At 37.3% G+C, this 21,416-nt stretch overlaps 2 protein-coding genes across 2 annotated transcripts in view; one reads left to right on the top strand and one right to left on the bottom strand.

The window, feature by feature from the left end:
* Nucleotides 1-6,172: 6,172 nt before the first annotated feature.
* On the bottom strand, nt 6,173-7,529 carry LOC149024624 (late embryogenesis abundant protein Lea5-D-like). The gene is made up of 2 exons (XM_089142971.1): nt 7,262-7,529; nt 6,173-7,157 (listed from the first exon to the last, which is right to left on the bottom strand). Exons 1-2 carry the CDS (start codon nt 7,330-7,332, stop codon nt 6,911-6,913), a joined length of 318 nt encoding a protein of 105 aa, XP_088999097.1. The 5' UTR covers nt 7,333-7,529; the 3' UTR covers nt 6,173-6,910.
* Nucleotides 7,530-14,482: 6,953 nt separating this feature from the next.
* Nucleotides 14,483-21,416, top strand: part of LOC149024623 (protein pleiotropic regulatory locus 1-like) — a 28,441-nt gene continuing 21,507 nt past the window's right edge. Inside the window, exons 1-6 of the mRNA XM_089144841.1 lie at nt 14,483-14,927; nt 15,207-15,231; nt 16,342-16,453; nt 18,628-18,709; nt 18,804-18,872; nt 19,751-19,835. Of these exons, the coding sequence (XP_089000967.1) occupies nt 14,794-14,927; nt 15,207-15,231; nt 16,342-16,453; nt 18,628-18,709; nt 18,804-18,872; nt 19,751-19,835 (507 nt within the window). The 5' untranslated portion in view covers nt 14,483-14,793. The remainder of the gene's footprint in view (nt 14,928-15,206; nt 15,232-16,341; nt 16,454-18,627; nt 18,710-18,803; nt 18,873-19,750; nt 19,836-21,416) is intronic.

The following is a 21,416-nucleotide window of genomic DNA, read 5'->3' as shown; positions in this document are numbered from 1 at the left end:
TTAATTTACTTGGACCATTTTGGTTCTTTTCTTTGTTTCTGATTTTTCTTGATTTTCTATGTTTTTTCGTGGCTATTTTTGTATGGGGAAGGAATGCGATGGCGTGCTCGGTTTATAAGGATATGATTTACGGGTTAATCCATCAAATTCTGTTCTTGATGGGGGTTTGAATTGAAAGATTAATTTTCTGGATCTGTATAGCAATTCTGATTGTCATGGTATATGGATATGGCTGGGTTTTATTATTTCAGATAAGCCATATTGGAAGTCCTGGTGCCAACCTTTATGCATATTAACTCAAACTCTTTTCATATGATAGGGAATGCGTATTGATTAGTCTCAGTATTTGATATCTTGCAATGCTGCTGACCACTTCTTTTTGAGGGAATTCTTGCTACCTATTCTGCTGCTTCATCTTTCTAGACTCAGATAGAAACAGGATAAGATTAGACGCATGGATTGTATTGGGGGTTCCAATGACATCCATTAGATTCTCAAGGCGTTTTTGGTAATTATTTGAGTCTTAATTATAATTTGCATTGGATGGGATTCAGTTGATAGCTCATAATTTTCCTGTCTTTTTAGTTTAGAGAAGCTTCCTAGAATCCCAATCATTTAGCGACCTCATCAAGTGTGCTCTAGACTGAATCAAGCTTTAGTTACCCACATGAAAGCTGCATCTGCAAGTGTGCTGATAGTGGTTTTGTCCAACTCTGGCATAGCAATTTGCTGGACCCCCTCTTAAAATGTTATTGGTCATGACTAAGTTATTGTCATTGCAAACTCAGTTGCCATTTTCTCTTACTTATAGTATTGGAATCAACCCATAGAAGCTACTCTTAATTTGTTTCTGTCAATTATTATGTGTTGGTTGTACTAGGTTACGGTAGGGGACCTATGAGTGAAGGTTTCTTCAAGTTTGAATGACTAAAAAAGTAAACTAGAATCTGCCGTGAGGTTTGGGTTTCAATGGGAAATCTAAGATTCAAAGTTGAGGTTTGTGTTTCAACTGGAAATTTAAGATTCAGAATTGGCAAATGGTGCTAGAGATTGGATCAAACTATTCTGGTGTGGGAATGGAAATTTGATTCAAGTTTGGGATGATTAGGATGCCTGGTTTGTTCTGTGGGAATTTTGGGTCTTGGTAAGATTCAAGAGAAGGATGGAATTTTAGGCTGAGATGGTGGGAATGTTGGATGGATCTGTGAAGTTTTTGGCAATAATGCTAGGAGATGGTTAGGGTGTTGTTTATTGAATGGTTTGTTAGTAATTTTGGGCAAAGGGTTGGTTTCAAGAGATGGGTGGAATAATGCTTTTCGTTGGTTTTGGAAAAGATTTGTATTGATTTTGGAGGGAATAAAGTTTCAGGTTTCCCGGGCAGCAAGAGTTGAGAAAAGATTGAACCTTTTTCCAGGGCAGCAAGAGTTGAGAGAAGATTGAATCTTGACCTTGAATTTGAATTGAAAGAGATCTTCAAGAACATGAAAGAAAGCTTCTACTAGACCCTCCTAGGACTTCTGCTGCACAGGATCAAACTCGATCAATATTAAGACAGAAGTCTTCAATGGAAAACAAGGGACTAGCACCAAAAGCTTTTCATTTGTCAAATTCATTTTCAGTTTTTGCCCCCTTTACCACCATCTGTAGAAGACTCAAAAGTAGACTCCTACACTAATAAGGAGAAGACTCAACAGTGGACTCCTACACTAATAAGGCAACCCAATCCTTAACCTACTCAGTAACTTAAAGCAGCTAGGAAACCAAAATAGACTCAAAAGCAAAGTCCTTATTATCACTTAAAAAGGGACCAAAGCAGAGAGGAATATATTACAAAATGACTATAACTGAATCACTATTTCAAACCAGAAAACCTGATTTAATTGAAAGCATGAAATATTAACTGAATATATAAAAATAAACTCAAAAAAAGTCCTAATTATCACTTAGGGAATATTCTCTAAGCAAAAAGGAGAATATTGCAATATGACTTAAATAAGAACAATTCAAAATGTAAACTACAAGCTGAGTACAGAAATAAGAACAATTTCCTATGCTAACCTAATTATCATATTTCAGGTCTTATTACATAGAAAAACCATAGGATCATAGGTCCAACATGTATAGTACCCAACCCTAGATGCTGCCAATAAAACAAGCCTGTTTCGGTTTGAATCTGCATCAAGCTCTGTTCCTATGCTAGGTTCTGGATGGGATATATATATATCTCACTACATTTTGACAGTAAGTGAATGTGGCATCAATGTAGGGGGAACTTAGTAACTTGGAAAAGTTCATTACTTGATTTGGGGCATAAACAAATAATTTTTTACGCACCAAATAGGACCCTGTACCATCATTGTGGGAGATAATTATTGTATAACAGCTACACATTGATATCAGGGGGAAGAATAATATTTGCATATGTTGATGTTGTGTAAAAGCATTCCATGGATAAGATGGAATAGAGAATAAAAGTCAACTACCCCAACAAAGATGGAATAATTGGAAGCATCTTGCATAAGACGGGAATAACCTCTAAGTAGGTTTCAATTGTAAGGTCTAAGAGTATTTGGTTTGTGTTACTTGCTTTGGTTGTCAAACAATGGCAATTGTGAAGCCTCTTGTAAGGTTTAAAACATAATAGAATCTTTGCAACTCAACTTTTTATTTTTTGGATGAATAAATAAATTATTAACCAAATGAGACAATTAGGGAGGGGAAATAATACAAAAAGTGGATCATGGGAAAACAAAACAGAGCTCAACAAGTGGCACCAGCACTACAACAGCCTGAGAACAAAACAAAAAGCACACACTAGCACAGTAACTAGGCAACAATAGACAAAAGACAAGACCAGTAGGCCAAGCTAGACCGGCGTATGTTTGATGAAAGGGGGCTTCATAGCAGCAACTGCAGAGAACACTGCAACAACTACCGCCATAGCGTTGCAAAGGGAAATAGGGTTGGTAGCATTGAAGGATTGACTGAAGCTCTAACAAAAGCAGGGAAGAAACACAGGTCAGCAATGGGGCAGCTGATTCCAACTATTCTAATGGGAGACAGCGAGGGGGAGGAAGAGAAGAGATGAGGAAGTAAAAATTGATAAAGGGGAGGAAGAAAGGAAGAGAAAGAGACCAAGGAGGCAAGAGGGGGACGAGGCTAAGAGGAGAAGAGAGGAAGAACCATCTGCTAGTCCAACCAAACCTACAAGTAGAGGAAGCCATAACTGCCATGTGTGGAGGAAGCAATGAACAGAGAAAGAGAAGAGAAGATGACAGTCGGAGAGGGAGAAAAGAGAAGAAACAGATTAATGGAGAGGAAGAGAAGGAGAAGCAAACGATCAGAGAGGGACAAGGAACACAAACAGGGGAGAGAGAGAGGAGGAGAACCAGATTAGACAAACAAAGAGGGAGAGAAATACATGAATGGAGAGAGGAGAAGAAATAGACAAATGTAGAGGGAGAGGAGAGGAGAAGTAGCACAAGGGGGAGGAAGCAAGGAGAAAATGAGAGAGGGGGTGGATGACAAACAGAGAGGGAGAGTGGTAGTAGCGGAGAGGGAGGAGAAAGAGGTGAAGAGGCGAAGAGGCAGAGGCGAAGAGAAGTAACCCAACCGATGTCAGAGCTTTCTCCCGTTGCTCTTAGCCACTCAACTTTGTAGCATCTTTTCTAATTAATGAACTTCAAAGCAATATTAATCTCTATGGGATCTTTGCATATGATTAATTATGTTTGTCAAGCTTGAGAAAAGGTTGGTGGCATGAGGGTTAACAACAACTGTGAAGTTGAAAGTTTGCTAATGTCAATGGATATTTTTGAATCACCAAAAACCTTCAAGAGCTATTTGTCTAACATTGATATATTAGGTGAAGCCATCAACAGGGCTTTAGATCTGCCACTGGACTTTACTTGTGTGGAAGCCTTTGGCACCAGGTTTGCCCTTTTTATACTTTCTTCTTAAGGAAAAACTTCAAGATCTCATCAAGGCTCTCACGTTCATTGTAGTGTTTGAAAATGTGGATACTTTAATTCAAGGTGTATGCCTTCTATTTGTTTGTTTCATAGTGTGCCTCCTTGGCTTGGCTGTTACTGGGATCCCTAGTCTCTTGGGATCTTTGGTATCTTCATCAAACCCCAGTTTATTCCTCATCCCCTGTTTCTTCTCTTTTGAATAAAGTTCTTATCTATCCACGTCAGAACCTTATTAATGGCGTCACTGTTAGGGCCATTCAAATGTATAATACTTTATATTGGCGTCAACAATACGGACTTAACACTTTGTTACCTCTCTCTAGTTAAATTTAGAGCAAATTGCACTGGCATCCCAAAATGGAGGCCTTAAAGCATTGACACCCCCACTTTATGTTTAAAAAGCACAGAGACCCCAAAATTAGATTTTCGTTGGATATAGTTGTCAAATTTATCACTAAAAACAATTAAATTACTGTTTATTTTCAAAAATATCCCTATAATAAACAGTGTTTAAAAGTTTTTCAATGATAAATTGGACAAATATATCCAATGAAAATCCAATTTTGAGGTCTGTGCTTTTTAAACATAAAGTGGGGTGTCAATCCTTTAAGACCTCCATTTTGGAGTGTCATTGCAATTTTCTCTTAAATTTATAAGACCTACCTACCTAGGAATAGCACTAGGTGGTGGCTTGGTGCTGCTGACTAGAGGAGAGTGTATTTCTACCACTTAAAACACGATAATTCTCAAACATTATTTATGTGCATTCTTTCCGGTTCATCCTTGCATCCTTTGCTCTGTTCACCCATGCAATTCCTTGTTATTGGAGGTATTATCCCTAGTTAATTGCAATAGTAGAAAAACATAGTTTTGCAAGGTACGACCAGGGGGTTTGATTTTTGGCTGAGACAATCTACTAAAAAGTTTCACTAACCAAGTGAACATAAAAGCCTCACAGAAGCAAAAGCCCAAAATGTAGGGTGTAGACGAAGAAAAAATCCCTCATTTAATATGAGATACATAATTTCTCTCAGATTCCAAACCATAGGACCATCAACCTTGTTTGTTAGCAGCTACAACTGCTTATTGTTTTTTTACCAAAAAAAAAAAACTGCTTATTGTTTTGTACATTGATATGGGTTTTGATACTTGAATGTGACAGCTTCCAGATCACCGACTCCTTTTCTTACGTAAGAGAGCACTGGGAGAAAAATTAATTGTTCAAATAAAAGAATCCATTGATGCAAATGAGCTTCCATAGTGTTTTTGAGAGATGGACAAGTGAAACAAAGGGCAATAAGTAAAGCATACCAGAGAATGTCATGAAGACTTCTGTAAGCATTAACTGGGACATCTTTTGGATTCCTTTTTATTTTGGTCCAAGGAATAGCTATTTGATGGAAAGGCTTATCACTCCTGTTGCTTCTCCCACAAATCCTACACATCAGAAGAAAAGACCCGAATGCCCCTTCTCCAAATTAAATGTCCTCTATTGTCTTAGGCTCGTTTTGACCTAGGAGTTTAGAAATCCTTGACTTTAGGTGGACCGTTATACTCTAATTTCTGGTCCTTTGGAGTTCTGAACACAAGTGATTTGGTAACTTATCTATGCCATCAATTTGTGGTGTTAGTTGCTGCTCTGTTTCTTCTTCTTCTTCTTTTTTTTTTTTTTTTTGTTTGCAAACCCCAGTTTTCAAGGCTTCGCCTTGACTAATCCGATGTTTTACCCGGGTCACACACCTGGCTGTGGTGGGTGAGTCTCCCAGCGAGGATTTTTGCATCCACAAGGTTTCAATATCGAAACCTTGCTTAAGCGGCAGTCCAAGCTACTTACCACTTGGACCAACCCCCGTTTGTTACCGCTCTGTTTCTTCTAGGGTCCTTGTAATTGACTCCATTCGATTGGGAGAAGGCTCAGATGATGTTGTTTATATAAAAGTCTAGGGAAGGAGCACAAAACAATGATATGGACTCTGGTACATCGACCCAACTTAGCCATGATTTGCATCTTAGCTGCTCAACATCGAGTCCCATACCTTGAGAATAGAGTGAGTTACAATAATGGCATCACAAAGTTGTATACCAACTAAATGGGGTCGACCATGTTGGTCTTCACTCTTCAATTAGCTCTATCTCGTCAGTCGTACAAGGAGAAAAGCTTAACCTTAGCATGTTTTTCTGAATCGTGTCCTCAGATGGTGTTGAAACAAATGCAATCAGGAAATCAGAAGAGCCAGCAATTTGCTAGGCACTTAAAGAGCAGCTACACTGTTGGTCAGTGCTTCCAAATCATTCCATCTCACCAAGGGAAGGGAAGAGTCTAGTTCTGTCAGAGTAGAATTTCTTGGTAAGAAAGAAGGAACTCGAGCACAGATATTAATAACTTTGTGAACAATTTCCGAGGGTAGAAATGTTCTTAATTAATTTAAAATCATGAACCATGAGTTTTTTCGCACCCATGATTGTTTTCATGGTTGCAAGCGAAACAGATCTAATTTGAACCAGGGCAAGTGGAGACCTTCATCTCTATCAGTGCATCATCCCACTCTTAATCGCTTGCAGCTCCAGTGCTCCACCCATTTAAGTTAAGTTATATGGCGCATCTTCTGGCAGAGTAAATAAGGTGTTGCCTGCAACACGCGCCTATAGCTCCATATCTGTTCGTTATGCTCTACCAAAGTGACGATTGCTTTTATCGTATGCCTTGGTGGTGGAAATTGAAGGAGTGAAACATTTACATATAAGAAACTTTGTAATCCTTTTCTCACATGAGTGGAATCATGCTCATGGATTTCTATAAGACATGAACAAATAAACAGGGGACGAAATGTTGTTCTGTACATCGATTGATAAGAAACCAAAAAAGCTAACCCCAAGGTCTCTTCTGCAGGGATCCTGTTCTAATGGGGTTCTGATTCATTTGAATCGATGATGCAAATCTAGTGTTGCTTAGCCCTGTTCATCAGCATCTCCCGAAGCGCAAACACGTCAATTTGCTCTCCATCATTATCTGGGCGGTAATAACCAGAGACCGGGTCCGGCGTCTGCAATTCGGTTGATGATGCTTCTTCTTCTTTCACGTTTGCCCTGTACATCTCCCCTGCTTTCACCACGCCACGTCTTCCCCCACTTCCTTCTCCCAAATTCGTTGAAACGACACCCTGAGAAACTGCAGCGCAACCTCGTCTGTTCATTGTCATCATCATCATAATACACAGACATGTTAAAATCCCTTTCAAAACAGAGTAAATAGGAACGAAGAAGAGAAGAAATAGGGATTTCCTCTTTACCTGGTGATTGGTACTAAAACTCCGTCGATGAGACCTGAAAGGATCTTTGCATTAGAAAGAGAAAGAGCCATCTGATTTCTGACTGTAATTATTTGATGATCTGAGTGCGTCGTGGGTCTTGTGATTCTCGTCTATTTATATATAGATATAGAGAGAGAACGAGAGAAGTCAGATCAGATAAGCCTCTTGGTCTTTGAGGTGTCAAGAGAAGATTCCGAGCAAATACAAATTACAAACCCACAGTATTGAAAATTCAGGTTAACAGTTTTGTTGATACGGAGTCTCTCGTGTCGGACCGTTCACCAATCGATTTAGACCAAAGTACGTAGAATGACTATTTTTATCATTAAGAAGTTTAACTAAAAAGACGAAGAGGAAGGAAGAACAGAAAAAGATACATACGTAGGTTGATGGATGCCTTGATGGGACGTATCACGTATGGTCCGGGTATGGATGGTGTCAAAAACTGGTAGGCTTCATCTGGATAGATTTTGAAAGCACAGAATGACAGAACAAAAGTGGTCAATCTGGGAGAGCTATGTTTGACCACTTCCCCAGATAAGATTCGCTCGCCCCTTCCATTCCTGTACAGTCACTCGTGACCCTTGGCTCCTTCCGCCGCCTCCCTCCCTCCCTCGTGTTTTTTGTGTTTGTGTTTTTTTTTTTTTTTTTTTTTTTTTTTTTTTTAAGTCACTCGTGTTCCTCGGGTTGTTTTTTGTTTTTTATTTTTTATTTTTTATTTTTTTTAATTTATTTATTTTATGGCCAAAAGGCCCAAAACAAAGTGACTTTTGGTTTGAATACCTTGAGAGGAGGGGGAGGGGGAAAGGCTAAAATCGGGCCCACCTATGTATATTAATAAAATAAATGGCAGGTAGCCTTGCGTGGGTCTCAACACTCATGTATGCATCATTATTATTTTATGTACACTTCATTATTATTTAATTGTATGACAGAAATTAGAAAAGCAAAAAGCATGAAAAAGCACATTGTTCTCCCTCGATATAAAAATGATTTAAGACACAAATCTTTAATCGAAAATAGTGTAAGAGCCATGGGTATGATGCATTAGTGATTCTGCCAAGAAGCGAAGTATGGGTTCGACAGGGCGGACCCAGGGATTCAATATTCGGAGGGCCGAAGAATGAAAACCAGATAACTTTTTCGTTGGGAAGCACTAATGTTATTTTGCAGCACATACTGTGTGGGCCCTTATAAGACTCATTGAAGGCCCCATCTCTAAATTATTATATTAAGGAATAGGTCTACATATATTTTGTGGGGCCCACTTATATTTAAAAAAAAGAAAGATAAATTATAGATAATGATTTTTTTTCCAAATAAAATATAAGTAAATTAAAACAACAATACAATAAACATATATATATATATATATAATTACCTTACTAACTATAGACATCTTATTCACAAATCACAATAAGAAAACTTGCAGAAAAAATAAAGAAACATAGAATATATAATCAAATACAAAGAATAACAAAAAAAAAATGAGAAAGATAAATAAATTGAGAAAGAGCACCTAATTGTAGAGTATATTGTTTTCCAAATTTTCTTAACCCACACATATAGAAAGGGAAGAGAATAAATAAGAAGAAAAGAAGGAGAGAGGAGTAGGAGATGAAAAATAGGGATTGAGGAGTTAGTTTTTAATTAGGAATAAAATTTTGAATACATAATAAGATTCTTTTTTCAAAAATTTTCTTAACCCACCTTTATAAAAAGAGAAGAGAATAATTAGGAAGAAAATATGACAGAGAAGAGAGGAGAGAATATATAGGAATTGAAAAGTTAGTTTTTAATTTGGAATGACATTTATGCCCATTATTTTACTTTTAAAAATTATTCTTAATACGGGGGACCAAATAGTGACATTTCATGTGGGAAGAGAAAAAACTGAGAAAATTATGAAAAATAAGAGAATTAACATAAATTTTAAAAAGTCCGGGGGGCCATGGCCCCCTCGGCCCCTCTATAGGTCCGCCCCTGGGGTTTGAGCCTCAGAGGTAGCAGAAGAGCCAATAATTTGTTAGGCACTTCAGTGCTTCTAATTCATTTCATATCATCATAGGAAGAGTCTACCTCTTCCAAAGTAGAATCTCTCAGAAGCAAGTTATTCAAGCACAACTATTGAACGTCGAACTCCTGATACATTTAAAATGAAATGTCCTTGATAAATTCAACCACAGGCTATGGATATGTTAGCACCCATGATTGTTTGAATAGTTGCAAGTTTTGAAACAGATCTAATTCGAACCAAGGCAAGTGTAGACCTTTGTATCTCTCATCATCCCACCCTTAATTGCTTGCAGCTACACCCATTTAAGTTATCTAGCACATCTCTTGCCAGAGTAAATTGTCGCTTGCAACTCACACCTAGTGGCTCCATATCTATTCATTATGTTGTATCAAATATTGACGATTGCTTTTCCATATTTGTTCATTATGTTGTATCAAATATTGACGATTGCTTTTATCATATGCCCTGCATAATGGAAATTGGGGAGTGAATCATGCTGAGTTTTGGTGTCTTGTATTATGTCGTCCATATAATTATAGTTTGGTTTTATTTGTAATTAAAATGGATTTCAAGTCAATTATTTGTATGGGGTGAAATTGTACTTAAATGGGGATTAGAATTTTAGGTTCACCTATAAATAGTTTCAAGTATGAAAGTAGTGGAGTTTTCAATAACTAATAAATCCTTTTTATAGTGGGTTTTGCTTGTATTGTTCGTGGTAGTTGTGCATCCCTCCCCCCAACAAAATATTTACAAATAAAAAACTTTGTAATCCTTCTCTCACATGAGTGGAATGCCCATGGATTCTATATGACATGAATTAAACAAGTAAACACAAGGACAAAATGTTGTAACCAGTGCCAACCCAAGGGCCTTTGTTTCTTGAAAATTTCAGAGGATATCTGCGGGGATCTTGCGGTAATGGGGTTCTAAATCATTTGGAACGATGATGCAAATCTAGTGTTGCCCAGCCTTGTTCACCAGCATCTTCCGAAGCGTAGAGACTTTGTCCTCCGCTCTGGGCAAGAGAAACCAGCGACTGGGTCTGGCATCTGCAATTGTGTTTCTGATGATTCTTCTTTTTTCATGTTTGCCCTGATCACATCTCCCATGTTTTCACCACGCCGCGTCTTCCCCCACTCCCTTCAGCCACATTCATTGAAACGACACCCTGAGATGCTGCAGCACAACCTCTTCTGCTCATCGTCATCTGTATCATACATGGGTATGTTGAAATCCCTTTCAACAAGAGTTAATAGGAATGAAGAAGAAGAGAGTTTCCTCTTTACCTGGTGATTGGTACTGAAGCTCCATTGATGAGACGCGAAAGAAGCATTGCAATAATCCGAGAGCTGGGGGAATCTTGTGATTCTTGTCGTTTATATATAGAGAGAGCAGTCAAAGTCGGGAGCCCTCTTGATCTTGAGTTCTCAAGGAGAAGATTCGGAACAAATAAGTTTAAGTTCTTGATTATGGCAACATTAAGGCAAAACGGTCTTAGAATGGCAGCTAAATTTGTTACTAAATTCTAAGAATAAAATTTACAATTAGAGATTTTGATTAAGTTTCGATTCTTAGTTGGAATTTAATTGTGACCATTGGATAATTAACTGCAATGTGTCACAATCTTAGATACCAATTATAGGGAATTACATGGGTGAAAATTGTAATGGATGTGAATCTGATTTTTGGATGGCTGGAGTTGATTACTGAAAACCCTAATAGTCATTATTCAAAAGAGGCACCAAATAGTAAGATTTCGATCAATTAAGGATAAAATCTAGCTTATTTTGCAAAATACAAAAATTGTGCACATTCATTTATATAATTTTATAAATACAAGAAAAATCTGAATGGTATTATAAATAATATTGATTGTGGTTGTCCATCATCTCCAAATAGATCATTTTAAAATATGCTCAACCATTTCACCGTGCAATCTTGGCGATCCATATTTCCATATTAATCGAAGATCTTAACAATCTATCATTCCATATCAAGATTATCTTATTATGTGCGATAATCATATATTATATTGCTTTGTAGACTCTGATATTTTCATATTAGAGAAGATGCTACTTCCACTATAAATGTGTAGTGAAAAGCTCAATAAGAAAGTTTAACTCATCTTGGACTAATTTTATTTCTTGTCTTGAATATATTTATATTTTTACAACATGTTGTCAAAACACTCTGCTCAAAATATTGCATTTTGAGAAGAAAGATGATAGATTATGTATCATGTCAACCTTGTATTCTTAATCGAGATAATGAAGCCTTGTGTCAACCTTTCTCAAGAGAGGATATTCGGAAGGCTCTTTTCCAAATGAAGGGCAATAAATCTGGGGTAGATGGTCTTCCTACTAGGTTTTATCAAAAAAACTGGGATATTTTGGGGGATGATTTAGTTGCTGGCATTCAACATTTCATCACTATATGATACATATTAAAAAGTCTAAACAAAACAATTATAACCTTGATTCCGAAGCTGAAAAATCCTCTAAGAGGTGAGTCATCTTCGTCCCATCAGCCTGTGCACAGTGCCTTACAAAGTTACAAGTTAATAGCAAAGTGTCTTGCTAACAGACTTAAACCTATGTTACAGTACATTGTTAGTGAAACCCATAGTGCTTTTATTACAAGTAGATCAATATCTGATTATATCTACTTGGCACATGAGTGTATCCACTATGTGAAAAAATCAAAATAAAAAAAGGGATTTATGGCACTCAAACTAGATTTATGTAAGACGTATGATAAAATGGAATGGACTTTTGTTAGAGATACCCTTAGCCTTTTGGGTTTTGACCACCGGTGGGTTCACTAGATTTTACAATGCATTACAACTGTAGAATACCAAGTGAAAATTAATGGTCAACTCCATGGGCAGATAATTCCCGACAGGGGTTTAAGATAGGGCTGTCCTTTGAGTCCTTGCATTTTCATTATGTGTCATAAGGTTTTGTCTAGAAGGTTATCCTCTATGGTAGGCATTCCAAGACTTTCGGGGATTAAAATTGCCCTGAGCTAGCCCTAAGATAAATCACCTCTTTTTTCTTCTGATGATTGCATGTTGTTCTCAACTGCCCAAGTTGGGAATGCTATGATCATTGACCAAATTCTCCAATAATATATGGAGGGCTCTGGTCAACATATAAATCATGCAAAGTCAGCTGTACTATTTTGCAAAGGTGTTTCCCTTCATGCTCGAAACTACATAGCTCAACTACTTCAAATCCATGAGGTCACATTACATGGAATCTACTTAGGGTTGCCCTCCTCCTTTGGCCGTTCTAAGACTCAAATGTTTTATTACATTCCAAACAAGCTAGATAGGAAATTTGCTGGGTGGAAGGAAAAACTTGTCACTTTTGTAGGGAAAGAGGTTCTAATTAAAGTTGTTGCAACAATGCTCCCCACATATGCTATGTCCACTTTCCTTCTCCCAAAGACGATGAGTTCAAAGTTAACTAAACAGATTTGATCTCTCTGGTGGAAAAATAGTAGCAATTCCGGAATTAATTGGGTCAAGTGGGATACTGTCTGTCTTCCAAAATGTAAAGGAGGTCTGGGTTTTAGGGATCTTTACCAGTTTAATAAAGCCCTACTAGCTTGATAGGGGTGGAGATTGATTACCGAACTTTATTCTCTTTGGGCTCGCATCATGAAGGTCAAATATTTCTCTCACACATCCTTTTTAGTGGCCTCACTGCCTAAAGATGCCTCATGGGGATGGCGTAGTCTCATGGCTGGTAGGGAGGTTTTTAAATTGGGGATCCAATGAATTGAAGAGTTGGTAATGGTCTAGACACACATTTATTTAGACCCTTGGATACCTAGGTGTCATTCTCTTCTTCATATGAACACTTTTGTTGGCCCTCATTTTGTATTTGAATTGGTACATTGGCCTTCTAAAACCTGGAACATCAGTTTGTTGAGAACTTTGTTTGATTCTAATGAGAGGACTGTCATCTTAACTCTCACCATTCTCTCTTTTGATACACAAGATGAATGGTTTTGGAAGGTTAGTGCAAATGGCAAATTTAGTGTTAAATCGACATATTATCTTCAATTGTCTTTCTCTTCTTCTAGGACTTCTTCATCTCAACAATCTGATTCTCATTTTTGGGGAAAAATCTGGTCAATTAACACTCTTCCAAAAATAAGATTTTTTCTTTGGAGGATGGCCCATGATGTGTTACCGTCAAACAAAAATCTATTTTTAAGGAATTGCTCTCCTTCCCCTATGTGTTTTCTATGCATGAATCATGTTGAATCTATTTCACATATGTTTTTTCATTATGATCATGCTATGACTTGTTGGAGAGCATCAGTTTTGAGACTTGATAGTAGAGATTTTCAAGGGGAAACTCTACAAGATTGGATGCAGTTTGTAAATACAATGTTTGGTAATTCTAACCAATCAAGTTGGATTCACTCCATTTGGAGCGCTTTACTTTGGACTATTTGGAATGATAGAAATCAATTCTCATATAAAGGAATGTATCCTTCTTTGACTAAATCAATATCCATATTTTCTTAACTGTTGAATGACATTGATAGCATGTCTATTGGCTTCGTGCAGGAACCATCCACAAAGATGCAATCGGTTTCTATGTCACCTCCTCATTCACTAGAATTGTGTCACAAAGTATTTTGCGATGGCGCATGGGATGCTAGCACAAAGTTCGGTGGTCAAGGGTGTTTGATGTGGGATCACTGTGGTAACTTTGTGATGGCAAAGTATATTGCAAGCTTTGGTTTTTCAGCTTTGGCCTTAGAGTGTGAGGCCATTGGAGACTCCAATCAATAAATTGGGTTAGTGTAGGTGTTTTGGGAGATGTAATAAGTTTAAAAACTCACTTTCGTATTATTCAGTTTTGTCATGTAAATAGGTTAAACAACAGTCATGCTGATTTTCTTGCTAGGGGACTAGAAAATTTATACTGAGTCGAGTTCGGTGGCTGTCTCCACCTCCTTTTCTTGTTCATGCAAGTCTTTCAACTTCTAATTTGAGTTTGGAGAGTAATATAAATTTCATTTTGTCCCAAAAAAAAATAAAAAAATAAAAAAAAAAAAAAATAATTACCGTCTGGTTCCCAGAAAAACAGAAAAACAGAAAAACAAAAAAAAAGAAGGTGCATTATTACCGACCTAGAAATAGAACCTGTTCAGAACCGCAGCATAAAATTTAATTTGCTTGAGAAAGTTGAGCCAACGCCACTAGGGGAACTGAAATAAAACAAAGAGCACGGACGTTCCCTGCGGGGCGACGGAGTAAATCGAGTTGCGAGTAGTGAAGATATAGAGAGAGAGAGAGGCTAGGAAGGGGATTAGATGACGGTGAGAGTGTGAAACGAGCCTCGACTCTGTGTGTTTGAGAGAGATTCGTGACTAAGAGGAAGAGACAAGAGAGAGACGGAGAAGTTGGGGGAGGCAAAGCCGGGTTTAAAGTTGAGCGGCAACTGTGTTCATCCGAGAGAGAGAGAGGGGGATGCCAGGCCCAACATTGGATATGGAGCCAGTAGAGCCGCAATCTCTGAAGAAGCTAAGCTTTAAGTCCCTGAAAAGAGCTCTCGACCTTTTCTCTCCTACCAATGGCCAATATGCGCCCTCTGATCCTGAAAGGTATTGTTTCCTTTGATGCCTTCCTTTCTTTCAATAGTATGAATGAATGTTCGTATGTCATCGGAATGGGTCTGGTCTACAGTTCACCGAAAATTTTCCTTGATTTGGTTATACGGGCTTGTTGCCTCGGTTCTGCTTTCCGCATCATCGACCCCTTCCCCCATTTCGCATTTGATTCAGCAGTTGTCGTCTCTTTGATTCTAAAGTTTCAGTAATTAGCATGTTTGACATACTGATGTAAATTGTACTCTTCTGTATTGGTTTTCTCCTGTTTTCCAGCAAGAAGATACGGATCAGCTACAAGGTTAGTGCTTTCAAATATTCATTTATTGTGTTGTCAGTTTCAAAGTTAATTTATGCGGTGCATCTTTTACTGAGAATAATGTGAACGATTCAAATCCTTTGGAAATGGAATGAATATGAGAAACCGGTGGATTAGACCATTCAATCACTAAAGGCAAACCCTAATCATTACTTGAAACTTACATAGTTTCATGATCTTCACACGGTCTCAGCCCTTTCTCAATGAGTCACGCATATATACAACTTTTGCATTCCTTTCCATGCACAAGCTCCTCACCAATTAGCTGTGTTTTCTCTAAACTCTTGATTGCACACTCAAAACTTGTAGTGGGGAGAAAGGGAGCATGGTGTAGGCATAGGGACCTATCCTACACCATTGCTAAATTGTATGATTGTGATGTTAGCCTTATTTAATACTTTTAGTCCTTATATTTAGTTTTATTTAAGCTGTAATGCTGATTAGGATCCTAGTTAGACATTGCCTTCTACTTTTATTCAGAAATTAAAAACATCTATGTAATTTCTCCATGGAGCCCCCATGATTTGGTGAAATTAAGTTTATTGCTGTTGCAAACTGATTGTCCTAGAGAAACTCTGAGAGTGGGAGCTTCTGGTTCCCTTCCCATCGATCTCAAGTGGACAGGCTTTTCTGAATTGATGCATATCAATCACCGCAACAATCTTAGTTTCTTAGAGATAAGTCTAGGGTTTGGTTCTCTATGTGTTGGGGCTTTGATCCTACAAGTTTCCTACGTAATAGACCATTTTTGAGGGCCTAAAGTATGGTAATTTTGTAGAATAATGGCCTAAATCTACCATATGTGATTGCAGTATTTGATTCCTCAATTTACTTACATAGTTTGAATTCCAGGTGGTAGGACCTTGTCCAGTTAAAAAGTTTTTATTTTTATTTTTATGTTTCTTCTTTTGGGGGAGGGGTATTGAGATAGTGGAGGGGGAGGAACTCTATTGCTATTTAGTTTATGTCAACTCTTTTGGGGATTTCAGGTAGTACTATCTCTATCATACTTATTTTTTTCCCTTTCAAACTGTTTCGTTTTTAATGACGACAGCATTATGCCTTCTGACTATGTGTATGGTTCAATTAAAGATGCATGCTGAATATGGAGCAGTTAGAAACTTGCCAACCCAGCCGGCTAGTCAAAGTAGTTCAACTCAACAAAATCAAGCTTCTGGAACTTCTGAAATGCTGGCCCTTCCAGGTACTGGCTCTTCTCTCTCTGTGTGTGTATGAGCATTGGCATCTAGTAATGATAGATGATTTCAAAGAGACAAAGGGCAAACTCTTTAAGAGAATGGCTGGCATGTGGCAACAATGTGGTGCAGTCTCCCAAGTCCTCCTCCCTGCTGGTTTTTGCTTTTACAATTGGTTATTGACACTTGCCAAACTTCTGTCAATGATGACGATGTAAGGAGTTCCTATTACAATCATCTTAGGTTTGAACTTATTATATCTACTTGTTCATGAACTTGAAAGATCTTGATTGATAAATAAAAAGATGTCAACTGTGTATATTTTCTTTTACTATCTTTGGTTCATATATCACTAACTTTTTTCACAAGTTACTTAATTTTATTTACTATTTTTTCATTTGGAATTAGAGAGGGAGTTTAAACAAAACGTTGGTTGAATACATGAGTCTAATATTTTAAAAAATTTGAAAGATCCTGAAATCAACATCTAATTGAGGTACTTAGGTATATCCAGCTCTTTGTATTAAGTTATAGTTTAAATTACACTATCCAAAATTGTTCTTTGTTATTGATGAGACTCAATTGCTTTTTAAAGGGGCACTTTTGTGAAAGTAGTCTTGGAACTTTAGACATTAGTTTGTTCTTTGATTCTCAATGCACTAAATTGCCCCTCGAATGCTCAAACTCCTCAGGTATAATCTTTGATTCAAAGATAATATGTTTTTAGTTCCATTCTTGTCCCGTACAAAAAATTATGAAGGAAAGATGGTAATTCCTTAAAAAGGTCGCGATATGTGAACCAGAGACAATGAAAATAAAATATATAGAGTTGACACCAAGGTGTGAAATCTTGTTTGATTTCGCTCCAGTTTGGTGCCTGGCGAACCAGCGAAATCTCGCCGAGATTTCACCGAATCACCGATAATATAAAATGTCAAATGTCATTTGAATTTTAAAATGCTTTATACTATATATATATATATATATATATATATATATATATATATATATATATATATATATATATAATATATAATTTAATAGGTATGGAAAGACTAAGGCTTACAAAACATCAGTAGTCATGTCAATTCATGTACCTTAGTACCTGGAGGCTACAAAGCATAAAGTAGTAAATTAAAAAATATAATAAAAAATTCAACTTGTCATATCAAGTAGTGATTTTTACGTTTGTATTGTTTTGGTTTTGGTTTTTTTTTTTTATTTTTAATTTTTATTTATTACAATTATGTGGTTTAACAGGAGCCACGTATTTGGCTCAAATTTAAAAAACAACTCTCTCACAAATATAAAAATAGAAAAAATAACAAAAAATAGCGAGATATTGCCAAGGCTTGCATATATCGTTTCGCCCCCGGGTTTCGGTTCGCCGGGGCGATATCACTGAAATTTGGCGATATTTCACCGAATTTCGGCGATAAGTTGTTCCATGGTTGACACTTTATATTTATTATTTTAGATCATGAATATATTGATGTAATAACTTATAAGTAAAAGCCTAAGATGATTGCTATAGAAACTCTTAATTAAATCACCTTCGTTAATAAAAGTTTGGCTTGTGACCTCAGATAGAGTGTTGAAGGGCAAAGATCAACGTGGTCACTACCGTGTAGCTGTAGCTAAGATTTTCCTGATTAAATTCCTGGACTTAGCCTCCTTCCTCTTACTTTCAGTTTTTTCAGTTCTTCAATTATTATTATTATTATTATTATTATTATTTTGGGAACTTTACTTTATTTGCTTTCTGTGGGGACTTCAGTTTTCCATACTTAATATTGGAAGGATCCATGCTAGTTTGACTACTGCTCTGACTTCTTCCCCTACCTATTATCCCTTTTACTTTCTTTTTCCACTCCTCTTTACTTCTTTGTTACTCTTTTTTTCCCCTCAAGTCTCCTCTGGATCCATGTAGCTGACCACATTTAGTTGGAATAAGGTTATGTTGTTGTTGATATAATTATATGATGCGCATAGTTTTATTAAGCTGACTTTGGAACTGCGAAGGGAAATTGTAGGATGTGCCATAATGCCATAATGCCATTTACCACTTTAGTAGCAGTGTTTTCTCTGACTTCTGAAAAATAATAGAAGGGGTGTACTACCATATTGTCAGATATTTTGCATAAAATATTCATTATTTTATTGCTTATTACTGTTCATGCAGGAACTGAAGATTCTAAAGATATGCAGAAAGGAGGTGATCAAAATGCTTTGGTTGTTGGTCCATCTGTGAAGCCAACAAAACTGTATGCCTTTCTCCATTGCAGATGTAGTTTGTTTGTTCATTTTCAAACTATATGGACTAAGTTTTATGATTATTTTGAGTTCTATGTTTTCCAGAAATGATGCAAATTTTTCGGATAAGAGTGCTGCTGGGGCCCTTGCTTCTTTTGCTGGTGCATCTGAAAGGTGTTTGCCAATTAATTTTTTCTTTGCTTTTTGATGCATTGTTGTCATCTATAAATTGCAAAGATTCTGTTACTGTGCTACCTTTGCTTTTCTATTTCTCATCTTTTTCCCAATTGTGTCTTCTTTTTTTGGGGGGGGGGGGTTGGGGGGGGGGGGGGGGGGGGTTGTAGGTGTTTCAATTCAAGTGTTGGAATGGGGTGATAAGAAGAAGGGAATATGGAATAAAGGAGGATGGGGGTTGTAGGCTCTCTTAGCCTTGGGTCTCTCACCCACAAATATCTTAGCTGTTGAGACAAATCTTTCTCAGACCTAACACTTGTTAGGAGTCACTAAAAACTCCACTAAGTCAAGTCTTCATATTTGTAGTTTGTACCACTGGAAACTTAAGAAAATATTGACTTCTAACTAAAAGCTAAGCAGAATATAATAGAAACACCTCAGAACAAAAAATTAACAAACAGAAATTCGAAGGTACCTAATTGAATTAAAATATTCTTAAGCTGAGAACAGGAACTAAACTAGTGCAGCATTAGGATAGAATCTATTTCCACTTAATGGGCTCACAGAATCATCTAAAAGTGTCTCCCCTGACATGGCAAAGTTGTGCTCTAATGCATTCATGTGAACAGCAATGTGAACAGTGTTTTGGACTTCCATATTTTTTTGATCTGCATCACTAGCTGCATTAATCTTTCATTATTTTTGTCTGGCTCCTCCTTTTACTTGCACACAGGCAGCAACTTTGCTGACTGTTTATGTACACTCCTAAGCTTTTCACTTGTGTAATTTGACATTGGATTCTTTAATTTTTGTTGTTTTAGACCCAATTGAATCCTTGAAGATGGGCTAACTATGACACTTAATTTGATGCCTCCTAGAAATCCTTCAACTTCTGCTTTAATGGAAAGGATACCAAGCAAATGGCCACGTCCTGTATGGCATGCTCCATGGAAGAACTACAGGGTAGTCTTTGCTTTTTTCCTTCTTTTTCGTTGATGGTCTATTGCATTTAGTTTCTCGTATCATTGACAAGAAACAAGGTATTATCTGTCTGGATTGTAATACTTGATGTTTCATCATCAAAACCTTACTGCTTCATACACTTGTGATCCTATTCAGGCAGTTTATTGCAGTTGCTATAATCTGTTCCATGTTTTGGGCATTTTTATTTTTGCCTGCCCTCATTTATACCTGACACATTTTGAATTCAATAAGTTTTTTGTATTTGTTAGATTGCTAAAAGCTCCATGCTTTATAGGAAAGAATGTGTGGTTGTCACGAAACATAAACATAGAATTGCTCTGTGATGAGAACGTAGAAATGCATGTGTGGGATGGCAATCTTTTGCCTTTTTTTTTTCTTCTGGGAAGAGGTGGGTGTGAGGGGGTGGTCCATAAACAAAAAATAGAAACTTGTGCATATGTGGAAATTAGGGTTGTACCACTAGGTCATATGATGGGGAGAGGAGACTGTAGATCATTGACTGCACTAATGAAGAGCCATCAGGTGCAATGTTGAATGACTATTTAATTTCCCAAGCTGGAAATCAATAGCCTACAAGGATCTAGAATAACTGGTCTCTCAACAACCCTGCAAAACAGCAGTATTAGCAATATTATCAGAGATCATCATCTCACCCCAAAACACTTGGAACACTTCTCCACTTCGCCCACCTGATTTTAATCCCTTGAGAAACATCCCCTCTATGTCACCTTCTTATGATTGAGTCAAGGTACCTAAAATTATTGGTTTGTGGAATCTCCTTCTGATCAAGTTTCACCACGTCATCTTCCTTCCAGTCCCAATCAAAGTTACACAGTTGATATTCAGTCTTAATTGTACTTAGAAGCCTTTGATTCCAAAGTTGCTCATCATGATTCTAACTTGGTATCAGTCCCTGCTTGTGTCTCATCTACCAAAACAATATTATCAATAAAAAGCATACTTGGAAGCCTTTGATTCCAAAGTTGCTCATCATGATTCTAACTTAGTATTAGTCCCTACTTGTGTCTCATCTACCAAAGCATTACGTCAGGGACCCATTTGAATGTCTTAGGTTAACTCAGGTCTGCTCTCGGCCATTCCACACGCTGCCTAGCAGAGGCATGGTTATCTGAAGTGGATTCTCTCTTTTGTAGTAGATGCTGAACATGCTGCTCAGTGGGTGGGTGCAGCAGCTACATGGACTCCTTCCTTTTTGTTGCTGCCAGCGCTTTCTTGGGCCGGGCTGAAATTCTTTATTAGAAAGGGCAGGCAAAGCCTGAGGCCTGCTCCATTATAAGTCCAAATAAGTATGTTAAATCTGATCATTGGTGTAGCCCAATTGTAATCAGCAATTCACCACCTTGTCCCCCATTTCTTGTCACTAGAGCATTAGACATACCTTGAACCATGCTCATATACTTACAACATTTCTTCTCTAGTATTTGCCAAATTAACTCTCTAGGGACTCTATCATAAGCTTTTGTAGGTCAATAAAAACCAAATGAAAATCTTTCTTACACTCTCTATACCTTTCCATTAGTCTTGTAAAAAGGTAAGTAG

Source organism: Hakea prostrata, chromosome 2, assembly GCF_041222555.1.
Source record: "Hakea prostrata isolate BN-2017 chromosome 2, UWA_Hpros_2, whole genome shotgun sequence".
Taxonomy (NCBI): Eukaryota; Viridiplantae; Streptophyta; class Magnoliopsida; order Proteales; family Proteaceae; genus Hakea; species Hakea prostrata.
The sequence above is the reverse complement of the archived record's forward strand: the minus strand, read 5'-3'. Positions and strand labels throughout refer to the sequence as shown.